General features: G+C 45.3%; 1 protein-coding gene across 1 annotated transcript in view; it reads right to left on the bottom strand.

Moving 5' to 3' along the window:
• Positions 1–14,636, bottom strand: part of myof (myoferlin) — a 116,225-nt gene that overhangs the window by 100,202 nt on the left and 1,387 nt on the right. The window contains 4 exon segments of the mRNA XM_084323490.1: positions 67–236; positions 914–1,001; positions 1,132–1,240; positions 13,102–13,193. Of these exon segments, the coding sequence (XP_084179616.1) occupies positions 67–236; positions 914–1,001; positions 1,132–1,240; positions 13,102–13,193 (459 nt within the window).

Here is a 14,636-nt window from a genome sequence, read left to right on the forward strand (position 1 = left end):
TCGGGTATTTCAAATAGCACTATAGAGATACGGAATTTAACTGGACCGAACGTCTGTCAAACGGACCTGGAAGTCCTGAGGTTTGTTGGCCAGAGCGTGGTGTCTTTTGACCCTCCTGGCGAGCCGTTGGTTGAGGTGCCCGGCCTGGCCGGTGGCGGAGGGGCTCCCTGGAGAGCCGTTCTGGCCCGCATCAGTCATGTCCCCATCGCCGCCCTCCTCACCACCATCAACATCTGCTAATAGACGCATAAGACACAAGATGGAGAGGATGTAAGATTCAATACCATCAGCGAGCGCTGCTATGAACTTTCCCTCATGGCACAGAGATTTTTTTGCCTTTCTAATTTTTCTCCCATTCCCAAATGAGTTGTTATGCAAATTTTTGGTTGAAATAAAATGTTACGTAATTTTTTACAATTAATTGCGAATATTTTCATGTTGAGCTATAGATTGTGGATGAATACGCACAGAAAGGTACACCATGCAAATGTTCATGCTTTATTTGTTTTAAATGAGACGATTTAGAAATGCCTCTTCCGTCGGTCTAGGGAGGGTGTGTAGACAACCACATGCCTCCTCTGTCGGTCTGGGGAGGGTGTACTGTAGACAACCTCCTCTGTTGGTCGCTGTCTCCTCCGACAGCGAGGAGGTTCACTGGGAGAGTGTAACGTGTGGTGAGGTTCATGTCATCTCCCCCAGATCACCTCCCCACTAGTAGGAGTCGCTATTGCAACAACCAGGACTCATACCCTGCCGGCTTCCCACCCGCGAACAATGCCAGTTGTAGGCGAGTGCTTAGACCTCTACACTACCCAACCGCCCGGAAGAACCACATCCTTGTGACGATCAGGGGTCGGGATGTTTATATTATGGCCAACTTTACTGCACGCTACGGTCGATGAAGTACACGTACCAGCATCCCCTGTGATGTCTTGTGGGTCGTTGGGGTGTGGAGCCGCATTGGGAGGAGGATCGTAGCCAATCATGAGGGTGATTGTTGCCTGGAAGAAAGACGATGGGCTGGTCTATCAATGATGCATATCACCAAGCGAGGTCTAAGCAGGAGGGAAACTGTGCCGTTTGACACACCCTGGAAATGCATGCATCAATAAAAAGAGGAAAGAAACTTACTCCAATGCTCTGGCCGCTTTCACTGGCCAAGGGCAAGTTTTTGGAAGGCAGTGATCTCGCTTTACCTGTGGCGAGGTCTCTCAGGGAGATTTTGACAGAGCCAAGGAACCTGCCCCGGTGAGAAAGGAATGGAAATATTAGGTATAGAATCCAAGAGATATTGAGGTACCGTTTTCAAAAGAGAAAGAAATACAATTTGTATTTCAAAACACTGACACATTAGATTAGATTGAAAATGTAACAGTATAGTGCAATAGTAATATACAATGTACAGGTGATTAAACTGTATAGAATATATTAATTAGTACTACTGAGTGATAGAGCTAATCAGATGTATGTACAGAGTTGTAGTATACTATTAATATGTACAGTGATAAGTGTATAAAGACAATATGGTGGACTAGAAAGAGTAGGTAAGGGATATGTACAGATTTAGATATGGCATCTCTACAGATATGTAAAAGGATTATATGCAGGTACCGTATGTACAGACAGATGTGGATATATATACGGTATGGGAGGGAAATGTCCTGTGTATGTACATGTGTGTGTGTGTGTGTGTACAGGGAACAAAATAACTACACGCCATTCGCCAATGGCCTGTAGATTTACCGTCTGGCGACTAAAAATAATAGCTCTGCCCGCCATCTGGCGTCTAGTTCATATCGATACTCTTATTTTGAAAATCCTGTGCGGGTCTCATTGCCGCCCCAAGCGCAGCTCCAGTCATAATATCTGGGCTCCGGCAGCTAGAAACGTTCCGTTCATATGATACTCTTATTTTGAAAAACCCTGTAGCAACTCCGCGAGTCATATCCGCCCCAGTCCGTGCTCCATTAAAGCCGAGCAGAGCAGCGATACACAGCATGCAGCCATAGAGCAGACTATTTGATTCCTTAAGGGCTCGAAGTTGCCTGGGTTTTGGTCATATGCTCCCGAAATGCTCCCGCTGTTTGACTGCTTCTATGTGCAGTGAAAACTACTATGATTTGCAACCTAGTTATTCATTTAATTCGGGGCAAACTGCTCCGCATAAACACAGAGAGAGAGAGAGTCGTACAGAACTTGTAAGTCGCTTTGGATAAAAGCGTCAGCTAAATGACTAAATGTAAATGTAAATGTAGAGAGAGAGAGAGAGAGAGACAGACAGAGAACAGCAGGCTGACTAGAAGAGGGTGGGGGCTAGCGGGGGAGGAGCCGTCTGTGTGTGTGGTGTGTGCGCGCTGACAGAGAGGAAAGACAGAGGAATAACGACCAGTTGACTGACTCATTCCTTCAGTCCACTCAAAATTATGCTAATATTCCTTATGTTGTTTATAATATTAATTGAAAATAGCATATGAGAGTATTATATAGTAATAATAACACATGGCGATATACTAAAAAGCTATTTATAATTTTTGGCTGGTAAAAAATCTGCCCGGCTGGTAGTTTTTAAAATCTACCAGCCAAATGGCTGGTAAGTCAAAAAGTTAAGTTTGTTCCCTGTGTGTGTATGTACATGAGTGTGTGTGTTCTGTCGAATCACAACAATAACAGGGCGCATGAGGCGGGGACTCCACCCAGAGCCAACAAAACCTACCCACTTAATGCAAACCAAACGCACCCAAAATACCAGGATTCAGTCTCAGTAGCACACAGGAGCAATCTAACATAAACATCTGACCTGCATTTTCAGTCACCTGAAATGATCCTTTCCAGGAGAAATGGCAACAGTATGTGTCTGATAAGGAGATATGGATATACGTCAATTAAAATGTATGTGTCTGATATGGATATATTATTAGAAGATTGAATAATTGGTTGATATAAACGTAGATAATGTATGAAAAAGCTAAATTGTATATTGTACTGTATTAATTGATTAGGAGCATGTCTTGTCGTTTAATTTTTCTGTATGCCATGTCTGAGTGTATAATGTATCTGAGTGTATAATGTAAGTAACTATTCTATGTGTTATGGACCCAGGAAGAATAGCACTGCTGTGGCTAATAGGGATCCGAATAAACTTAAACTTAAACTAGCAGAAGGTTAGACAGTGGTCTTAAGGTTAGACAGGGGTCTGGAGGTTAAACAGGGGTCAGAAGGTTAGACAGTGGTCTGGAGGTTAGAGAAGTGACCTGTAGGTGGCGAGTTCAAATCCTTGGACCATTGAGGGGGGTGTCTGGGTGGTGAAAGTGAAAAGGTACTGCTCTCCCCTCCAACAACCACTGTTCATGTGCCCTTAAGCAAGGCACTTCAAGGGGAGCTCCCGTAGCTCACCGCGTACCTCGGCGCTATTTCGGCGTCGGGGACAACCGTGCTCGTCACGGATCTGGGGTACACGAGTTCGATTCCCGGACCCGCCGTATTTTCTCAGAGTGTCTTCGCCTGATCTATATCCTATTCAACCTGTTTCTGTCGGTCATGCTTGACCAGAAAAAGCGATAAACGCTAAAAAATGAAGTAAAAAAAAAAAAAAGCAAGGCACTTCATTCATAACTGTAACAGTGGAACACTTTGGTAGTCCTGGGTTGCTCCCAAGTGTCTGTGTGTGTGTGTGCGCGTGTATAACCGTGTAATGAGAAACAGGGCATTGCATGCATAAATGATCACATTGTTATATTTTTGGTCACTTCAGGAGAGCTGAACACCATTAGGAAAACCCAGATATTTCAAATATCAGCTATGCTGAGGGATACGTCCAAACTATTAAATGTAGCTGATGGAATGTACCGCATGTTATGTAAACTTAAATCATCCCGAGTCATTGTTTTGGGAGGACTATGTCTTGGCAGTGTTCCCAGCTTCACAGGAATACATCATGAAGGAGTCCGAGATTCTCAGACATCCATCGACCGTCTATCCAGTTAGAAATCACTGAAAGCATTGACGCAAACCAAGACGGTTGCAGGTCTAACATACAATAAAGAGAAATCCAGAGAGCCTCTCGTCCCCAGAAACACCGCTGTGTGCATCTCGTATTTCACCCTCACCGTGGGTCATTGTCCAAACAGTTGGTTGGGTGGAACGGATATCGTTCTCTTGGCAGCATTCAAGAGTGTTCTACATCATCAGGGAGGCTCAGAGCGGCGTTTCTCAAGGGTCTGTTGATACAGTGACTGTTCAACCTGGTATGCAGCCTCGTAACCCTGGCGGGATGGACATCCGATAAGACTCCAGCCTGGTTTGCCCACAGGAATCTTTGCAATAAGATCATCTTTTTGTCTGTGCGTGTGTTTTACAAAGGGGATCATGAGTTTTGGGAGACCCACCCCCAGGGTGGAGCCATGGACCTTTGGATGGCATCAAGAGTCACATGACCCACTAAATGAGATTCCCTAATGAATCTAATTATCATTATACAACACGAGTACAGTACAACAAAAGAGGTTTGGCATCCAACCAGAGTGCAAATGTAACAGTAAAGTGCAATCATAATATACAATGTACAGGTGATTAAACTGGGTATAAAAGTAAGAATAAATATATATACACAGTATATAGTACAGCATTATTGTACATGCCATCATACAGAGTATATGGGTAGACTATAGTGAGGTGGGTAAGATTAGTATGATTACAGTGTAGGGCAGTTGTAGACAGTTAAAGCACTAGGTAGGTAGGTAGGTATAAATTGAGTAGGCAACAGAGAGTCGTACAGTATGGATACAGTAACCGAGCCCTAGGGTGTAGGCCAGGGCTATTCAACTAAATTGTTCAGGGGGCCACATTGTCAGAAACCCAAGGGGCCAGGGGCCGGACTGCCACGGCGCCTCCCCGTGCTATGAATATATGTACACTTGACACAACACGCAACCACATTTTCACAACTTTTATTTAACTACATTGCAAAAGTAGTATACTTTTTAAAAAAAGTGTTTCATTTATGTGCCACATCTGCAACATCTCCTGCAAAAAGTGCTTCATTTATGACTGTGCAACAACTGCAACATCTCCTCTTCAACATTTCAATATAAAAAACAAACAAGTGCATGATGTGCATCTGAACATTCTAACATCAACACTTGAACAAAAAAACACATTTATAGTGCAGCTGAGCTTATGAAAAAGTGCTTCATGTCTGTGCAACAACAGCAAATCACAGCATCTTATTAGCACTTATTGTCCACTCTTAACTCTCAAACATCAGGGGGGTGGGGGGCAGACAGGCCTAGCCTACATACACACATCTAATGAGAGCGATTGCACTTCTTTGACTGGGCAATGGCAGAGAAAGAGGGTTCATAGGAAGTGAGGGCTACCCGCAAACAGTGATGCAAATGCTCATTTGTCAAGGAGGCACGGTTGCTTGTTTTAATGGCATTCATGTGAGAGAAACTGGACTCACAGGTGTATGTTGAGCCAAACATTGTTAGCACAGATATTGCCAGCGTTTTTATTTTGGGGAATGTCTTGACATGAATACACTTTATCCTAAATGTTGTGGTGGATTCATTCTCAAGTGCCTGCTTCAGAGCAGATGATGCTTGCATGTCAATTATTTCAAGTTGCAGGAGACCTTCATTAATGTGAAGTGATGCAATGAACTCTTGTCCTTTTGTGGAAATAGCAGCTACATTGGCAAATGGGTTGCTCACAAAATGCATCAATTCTCTGGACATGTCAAATTCATCAAATCGACTTGCAAAGTGTTCCCTCAATTTATCAATGAAATCTGTCATTAATTGAGTGACTTTTGGCTCAATTGTGCATGTTAACGTTGACATGAAAAGAAAAGAAAAAAGTAAAAAAAAAATATTAAAAATAAATATTTTTTTTTTATTTTTTTTTATTATCATGTAATCTTTGGCGGGCCGGTCAGAATCATCCCGCGGGCCGGATCTGGCCCGCGGGCCGCCAGTTTAATAGCCCTGGTGTAGGCAATGGAGTCAGAGTTTATGGTATTGGGGGGGGGGGGCACAGAGTTCAGCTGAGGGAAAGAAGCCGTTCCTGAGTCTGCTGGACTTGGAGCAGAGGTTCCTGTAGACTAGAGCCTCCCAGAGGGGAGGAGAGCAAACAGTCCATGATTGGGATGAGAGGTGTCCTTGATAATGCTGCGTGCCTTCCTCAGACACCGTTTGTGGTGGATAGACTGAATTGCAGGGAGTGGTGTACCGGTAGTGTTGGGAGGTTTTCACCACCCTCTGCAGTGCTTTCCGGTCAGAGGCAGTTCAGTTGCCGTACTAGACTGTGATGCAGTTGGCGAGTATGCTTTCTATGGTGCACCGGTAAGTTCACCAGATTCGAAGGAGACAGCTGGAGACACATTTGACCTTCGTCTCGTTGATGTGGAGGGGGGCATGTGTGCTGGCTCTAGTCGTTCTGAAGTCCACGCTCCTTGGTTTTGTTGGTGTTGAGGGCCAGGTTGTTGTCTGCGCACCACACAGCCAGGTGCTGGACATCCTCCCTATAGGCCGATTCATCGTTGTTTTTGATGAGGCCCACCACCGTTGTGTCGTCTCCGAACTTAATAATGGTGTTGGTGCAATGTATAGGAGTGCAGTCATGGGGGAAGAGGGAGTAGAGGAGGGGGCTCAGCACGCAGCCTTGTGGGATGCTGGTGTTCAGGGTGAGGGTGGAGGAGGTGCGATTGTCTATCCTAACAAACTGGGGTCTGTTAGTTAGGAAGTGTAGTATCCAGTTGCAGACTGGATTGATGAGGGGTTGATGTCAAGGTCCTTGGTTTCCACAAGGTCACCAAGTTTGGAGAGGACGATGGTGTTGAATGCTGAGCTGAAGTTGATGAACAGCATTCTCACATGGGTGTTGCTGTCATCCAGGTGAGAGAGGGCGGAATGCAGTGCTGAGGAGATAGCGGCCTCCGTGCTCCCGTTCTCACAGTAGGCAAATTGGTGACTGTCCAGTGAGGGTCAAAGGCCAGATTTGAGGTGAGCCAGGACCAGCCTCTCGAAGTACTTGATAATAATGGGGGTGAGTGCAACAAGGTGGAAGTCATTAGGCCGTGTTTCTCTGGATGGAATAACAAATTACTTGATTTGATGGCATCATTAAAGTATGATAAACATGTCATTTTGGTATACAGCTCCTGCAGCAGGCCTGAACAAAACAGAGCAGGTACCTAGTTTACTTAACGTGAACTCTACAAGAGAGCAAAATATGAACTCAGAAAGGTCAACAGAACTGCAAAAGGAAACCAAGAGTATAGAGTGCCAGCATGGTGAGGGAGGGGCTCTTGACACCAGATTTATGTAGCAGGGGCTTAAGAGGAGCTTAGTGGGGGTCGCCAGCACAGACCCCTCCCTCCCAGATGAGCTGAACACATGTTATGCTTGTTTTGAGAGAGAGAGAACACTGTACCAGCCCTCAAAGCCCCCACATACTGGTGCTGACTGGATCCGAGGTTCAGCCACCTAGAGGACTACATACTGGTGCTGACTGGATCCGAGGTTCAGCCACCTAGAGGACTACATACTGGTGCTGACTGGATCCGAGGTTCAGCCACCTAGAGGACTACATACTGCATCACCTGACTGGATCGGAGGTTCAGCCACCTAGAGGACTACATACTGCATCACCTGACTGGATCGGAGGTTCAGCCGCCTAGAGGACTACATACTGCATCACCTGACTGGATCGGAGGTTCAGCCACCTAGAGGACTACATACTGCATCACCTGACTGGATCGGAGGTTCAGCCACCTAGAGGACTACATACTGCATCACCTGACTGGATCTGAGGTGTAGCAGTAATCGGCCTGATAAGCAACAGTGATGAGACGGTATACAGAGATGAGATGAGTGATGTGAGATGAGTCCAGGTGGAGAGATGACAACAGTCTTGCCCTGGGGAGATCACTGTGGACTTCAGAATTCACAGTGGGATCCATCGCACCAATCAACATCAACGGGACACGGGTGGAAGTCACCCGATGCTTCCGCTTCCTCGTTCTGCAGATCTCAGTCGATGTGCTTCCTGAGGCCATGCTGAAGAGGACACACCAGCACCTCTTCCCTCTAGGGTGCTTGATAAACCATGGCATCAGCACATTGTGGCGGATTGGCAAGTTCTTATCAAGGCACCTCAAGGCACCGGAGAGAGACGAGTGGTGTCTTGGTGCGGTATGGCCAATTCACATCCAGAGGGTTGTGAAGATACAGCAGAAAAGATCACTGCAGAGATCTTTCAGACCAGGTGTCAGAGCAAGGCCGGCTCCATCGTTCGAGACCCAAGTCACCCTGGGCATGACCTGTGGCCCCCCGCTGCGGTATAGCACTGGTATAGCAGCATGCAAACCAGGACCAGCGGGTTCAAGAACAATTTCTTACCACAGGCTCCTGAACACTAAATCATAACTTCAGTTTGACCTTGCGAAACAACTTCATGCTGCATTTTTCTATCCACCATAGACTATACCGTATACAAATGCAACTCCTAGTATCATTGTTATCACTCCTAGTATCATTGTTATCACTACTTATCACTTACTATGTTATCACTAGCCTTTAGATTTCTCATATGCTGTGGGAGTGAACATGCGATTGTACTTGTTACATGGTGAAAAACAACCTTGAATCCAGCCTCTTTTTAACCTCAGATCTCATCTGGTGTGTTTAATTTTGTGAACAAAAGAAAGGAGGAAGTTATGCTACCGTTCGGCTGAAATGCAAAAGTACTTCACATTCCTTTTTGACAAGGAGCAACGATTCTCCACTGTTGCCAAGCAAACAGCAGAGGGGACAGACCCAAACAAAACCAGAGACAATTGTCAGGTATTGGTGAGTCACCAGGAAATGTCCCAATGGTGATTAAGACGCCACGTCCTAGAGAGGGACACAGAATGGTTTCCTTTTGGAAACTCTTCATCAGAGGCAGAATGTAATCATAGTGTTTTGATACTGTTGTAGGAGCGCAGCAAGTTCCCCCCGTTTCTCTTTTTCAAGCTGTCAAGGTTAACAGAAACAGGCAGTGAACCTGCCAATCTATCAGCTAGAAGTCAGAATACAGCCCAGGCCTGCTTCCACTGCCCATTGTACTTAACAAGCAAGTGTTTCCTGGTTTGAACAGATCCTGGCAAGTCCCTCTAAAATAACCTGGATCAACTCTCTGAGGGGAGAGAGGGAGGGAGGGAGAGAGGGAGGGAAAGAAAAAGGACAGAGAGGGAGGAGTGCACTACATTAATTTCCTCCTCTCGTCATCATTCACTTGCTTTCACATTCTCTATTAAAGGGGCACTTCACAAAAAAAAACAATGCAGATATATTTTGCACATAAATCACATCCAAAAACTCACACTTTGAGTGCCAGCCACGCGGAGCGCTAAAGGGCTCCGTATGCCAGCGTCCACTTCAATGATAGAGCTCTCATATTTGCAAACGCATAAACTATGTCTTAAATTATGGCTATGTGTCTAATCTGGCCGTCGCTTATCAATGACTTGTTTGCAGTCAACATTGTCGAAGCGGATTTTTATTTTTTTTTATTTTTTTTAATAATCGGTTAATTTCCGTTTTATACCATTTTGAAAAACGCTTGTTTTTTGAAAGTTTCAGGAAAATATAAAGATTCTGTGATAAACGCCCTTTACTGGAATACACAAAAAACGTTGTAATTTTTTGGCCTATTTATGAATAGTTTTCAAATAAACGCTAGATTATCGATAGTATACGTGTACTCGAATCTCTTATTTCCTGATCGCACACACACACACACATATGGCACACACTGATATGTGAACAAAGTTCTGATTATCCTAAGACTGGTAAAATAGATTCCTAACCTCAGAGCAGATGTTCTCCAAAAAGATTATTCCAATTCCTGATTGCCTTTCCAAATATCGATCGCGTTTATTGATCCAGCGCTGGATACTGGAAATATGTATTCCACGCTGTTTTGGGGCTCGGAAACTTGGATCCTCTCGGGTGGCTTGACCGAGAAGTAAAATGAGGAAGCTGGATTCTCCCCCCCCCCCCCCCCCCCCCCCCCCCCCCCCCCCCCCATGTGTTTCATTCAGTCTAATCCAATGGGGTGCAGTACAACAGGGAGAGACGATAGGGGGGCGGTATTTTCCCAATGGAGCTCAGAGAGAGTTTGCAGCACTAACGTGAGACTAGATTGATGAAATATGAATACAAATCGCTAATAAAAAAAAGCAAGATTTATCGTCGCTGCAACGGTTGGCATGAACTAACGATAAATCTTGCCGCTGGCACTCAAAGTGTTAATTTAGTTGAACAGTTATTGAGTAAACAAGTTTGAATATGGCCACCAGTGACATCATCTGGGACATCGAATCCTTGTGTTGTGTTAATTACAGCGCCATGAAATGATGTTGATGAAAAAAATAGCATGGTCTTATCCTTATCATTTAATTGAGCTGTAATTAACACAACGCAAGGATTCAACGTACCAGATTACATCACTGGTAGCGGTGAATTGAGCAGCGCGTTAGTGCCGTCACTCAGCTCACAGCTTGTGAAAGAGGAGCGACCAGGGATAAAAGGTGTGGTTGGGCTTGTTATGGCAAACTTCCCCCCAAACCTACACCAAACATCCTCCCACCTACACCCGACATCCTCTTTATACGGCAGCTCCAGGCCATAGAGGCAATGGTATCGTTTGATCACAACAACACACCCATCCATGACAACGTCAAACCAAAGCTATGACAAATCAGATGCCACAGAGGCTATTTTGTACATTCGTGGACGGGGCAAATCGGATTGCCGACTAAATCAGATCCACGAGAAAAGTCTCATCATCTATTCTACTGAATCAGGCGAGATCCTTCTCTGGGGGAATTCCTTTCTGGAATCTAATAAGCGCAAGAAGGCACACGTTTCAACTTTTCCCTCTGCGGTTGCCGTGGCAACGGGGAGAGCCACAACAGCCTGCTGGAAAACTATTTGGGAGAGAGAGGAGAAGTCCCTCACCACCCCCCTCCCCCACCCACATCATTAGGGACTGCTGCGTAAGCCGGGCCGGCCCAGTGGAAAACTTGACTCACTTTACATGTGGCGGAGACGCACTGAAAAGCACCTCCCCCCGTTGCGACTGTGCCCCATGTACTGCATACAGCTACTAGATATAGCAGAATAGTTCTTTTGACTCATATCACGAGATGCAGTTCTATGCGTTTCCTTTTCCCCCCAATATAGACAACACTTTGATGGCTCAGAATTGACAGGGTCTTGGAAGCTCTCTCTGCGGTTGGTCCAAATTGTTCCCATGTGTGTTTCCGTCTTCATTTGGAAACGAAACACCGAAATCAGTCATGTCAACACACAGCAACTCTTCACATCACAGCCTCCCTGTAGTAGATCCAAAATTGGATGCATCGACCGGTATGTAGATAGTTTGTGTCTACATTTTGTAGTCGACTATGCTGCCAACAAAATTTAGCTTTTTGGAGAATGCGGCATACAAGCCCCTAGAGGGTTTTAGGCATTTCTGCGTGATTACGAAACCAAGCCACATTTCTCGGAGACGCTCTCTGATTGGCCGACGCCTGTTTCTACACTGGTTAAGCTTAGGCACTCTTCGAAGTTGGTTAAGGTTAGAGTTTGTCTTAGAGCGTGACGGCAAGTTCTTTCGACGGTTAAGCTTAGGCACTCTTTCGAAGTTGGTTAAGGTTAGAGTTTGTCTTAGAGCATGGCGATAGAACGCCAGGTAGTTGAGTAGGGTATATCTGCAGAGCCACAGAGCCCAACGTCTGGGCGGGGCTTCATGACGTGGACGTGGCTTGAGGCGGGGCTTCGTGGCGTGGACGTGGCTTGTGGCATGGACCTGGCTTTGAGGGGGGCTCTGTCGCTCGCTCTCTCTCTCTCGTTTACGACATACACAACTTTCGTTCTATCGCCATGCTCTAAGACAAACTCTAACCTTAACCAACTTCGAAAGAGTGCCTAAGCTTAACCGTCGAAAGAACTTGCCGTCACGCTCTAAGACAAACTCTAACCTTAACCAACTTCGAAGAGTGCCTAAGCTTAACCAGTGTAGAAACAGGCGTCGGCCAATCAGAGAGCGTCTCCGAGAAATGCGGCTTGGTTTCGTAATCACGCTGCATTTCTTTGTGGATTATAGTGTTATATAAGAGAACAATTCATTACTAAGATTTGCACTACCTCTCTACCCAATTTTTGCATAGTGTTTGGTCTTTATTCTTTTACTGTATCAAGCACAATTTCAGGAGGGCCATACAGAACCAAGCATTTCACTATAATGTACATGTAACTTATGTGACAAATAAAACAAAACTTGAGCTTGCTCGACTGTTTTCTTTTAAGAGAGGTAATTCAACTGCAATGCAAAGGTTGAAACATAACTTCTCCCGATAACCCCCTTAAACGTATCCTCTGTCAAATGTCATCTCTTGCCCCAGAATGTTTTCCTTTGGATTTTCGCGGCCCATCACAGAGCTCTATACACATCCAGGAGAGAGAGGGAGGAGAACAAACAGTGATTCATCCATTCATTGTTAGCTAAGAGGGTTGACTGCTCCCACACAGCCTGTACAAGTCCCGGCATGGCAAGCAAGCGGGCAGGGTGTGTGGGGAGAGAGAGGGGGGGGGGGGGGGGGGGTAGAGAGAGTAGAGATAGGGAGAAAGAGAGAGCTGGAGGGAGAGAGAGGGGGACAGAGAGAGAGGGAGAAAGAGATAACATGCCTGTAGTGTTGGCAGCACAACTGTAATAGTGGGTTATGGTTCCGGTATAATTTTCCTTAAACATTGTGACTCTACCTTGATGACAGTGTGAGTTCCAAACCTCTGCAATGTGTTACGTAACTGGGAAGCAGTGATGCAACCGTTGTCAGTTGTTACCTTAAGACCCGTGCACAGGCGCAGACACACAGAAAATGTTTAGTCATCTTGTTAACCAATCACAGACAGCCTCTGAGAACCTCTTTGTTGGGACAAGGAAGGTGTGGCAGACAGACGAGCATCTTTCTCACAAATCCCTCTATTTCACAAGGTAAGAAAGATCGCCGTCAGGGAGATGGATTTACCGGCTTGGAGGGACAACAACACTTACTTATCTTTCCCAATAGTCTCGTAGTCTTTCACAATCACATCGATGAAGGAGGACGAGTCCAACGCAGAGCCCTTCAAATCAAACTCAAGCACCTGTGAGGCAACGAGAGACACGAGACAAGGTCATTATCAACCACAGGCACTATCTCTACGATAGCTGCTAGAGGTCTCTCTTGAGAAAGAGACGACTCACCCCAATGAGACTGAAGTGTTTGATTAAAAGGTGTAAGTGTTGTTTATTAAAACTAGTGGTCTACTGTACATGTTAAAATAATAGCTCTACATTCCGACAGCCATCACTGATATAGAGTGTCTGGTCAGTAACATGGGTCTCTCAGTCCCTCCGCTCTGCAGTAAACACAAAATAAGTTTTTCTGGTATCCCGTTCTCACTTTATCCAATCAGGAGAGAGAACTCCACACTGCAAAAATAAGGAATAAAAACGAGTTTAAAGCAAATATGAGCTGCCAATGAATGCAGTAAGAAAATGTGGCTTGGCAAGATTTTTTTTAAATACTTACAAATATCTATTCTAGGGTTCTCTCTCCTGATTGGATAAAGTGGGTGTCAGGATTGGGGGGTGTAGGACGCACACGCAGACACACAAAAAGGGGAATAAATAAAGTGTATTATTATCTTAGTTACCCCAGGGGGGTAACCACTGGAATCGCTGAGCGATGAGAGGGTGGGGGGAAACACAAGAATAAAATAAATAAAAATAAAAACTGTAGGAAACACAAAACACCAGTAGAAAATAACTGGGTAAAAATCACAAAATAACCACCACTGCCTATCAGTTGAAAACAACAAGAAAAACAATAGCACTAGAGACAGAAAACCCTAGAAGCATGAGCTTGGGACACTCTACTATTGAGGGAAAAACATGAAATGGACATCCGAAGACAGTCAACCAAACCTACTTAAAGGCACTGCACACCTGACACCAATCAGGTGGCAATAAAGCCCACACACCTGCCATGCCGCATTGGCAATCAACTGCAGAGGCCAGTGATTGACAGCACAGTGGGAAGGGATACCAGAAAATTATTTGTTTCTGTTCACTACAGAGTAGAGGGACTGGGAGGCGTCTATACTTTCGACAAAAAATGTTTGTTTCCGCGTTCGAGTTTTGCGCTCTTATTGGCCAGGTCATGTGACATGTGCGCCAATCGTGGGACAGCAAGTTCGGCGCCTATTTCCTGGTCTAACAGCCTGCAGACTACCTAATGCCTAGTTTATCACTGGTTAAGCTTAGGCGACTCTTTCGCAGTTGGTTATGGTTAGAGTTTGGAATCAGGGCAGGCGTTCTATCGCCATGCTCTAAGACAAACTCTAACCTTAACCAACTTCGAAAGAGCGCCTAAGCTTAACCAGTGTAGAAACTTGCGGTCCCACGATTGGGCGTACATGTCACATGACCTGGCCAATCAGAGACGCGGAAACACGACTTTGTTGTCGAAAGTATTCAGGCGACTGGGAGACCCATGTCTGAAGTGGTATGAAGGTCACGAAGAAGACCCATGACCCAAATCAATT

This window comes from Notolepis coatsorum (assembly GCF_963971535.1).
Source record: "Notolepis coatsorum genome assembly, chromosome: 10".
In the NCBI taxonomy this organism is placed as follows: domain Eukaryota; kingdom Metazoa; phylum Chordata; class Actinopteri; order Aulopiformes; family Paralepididae; genus Notolepis; species Notolepis coatsorum.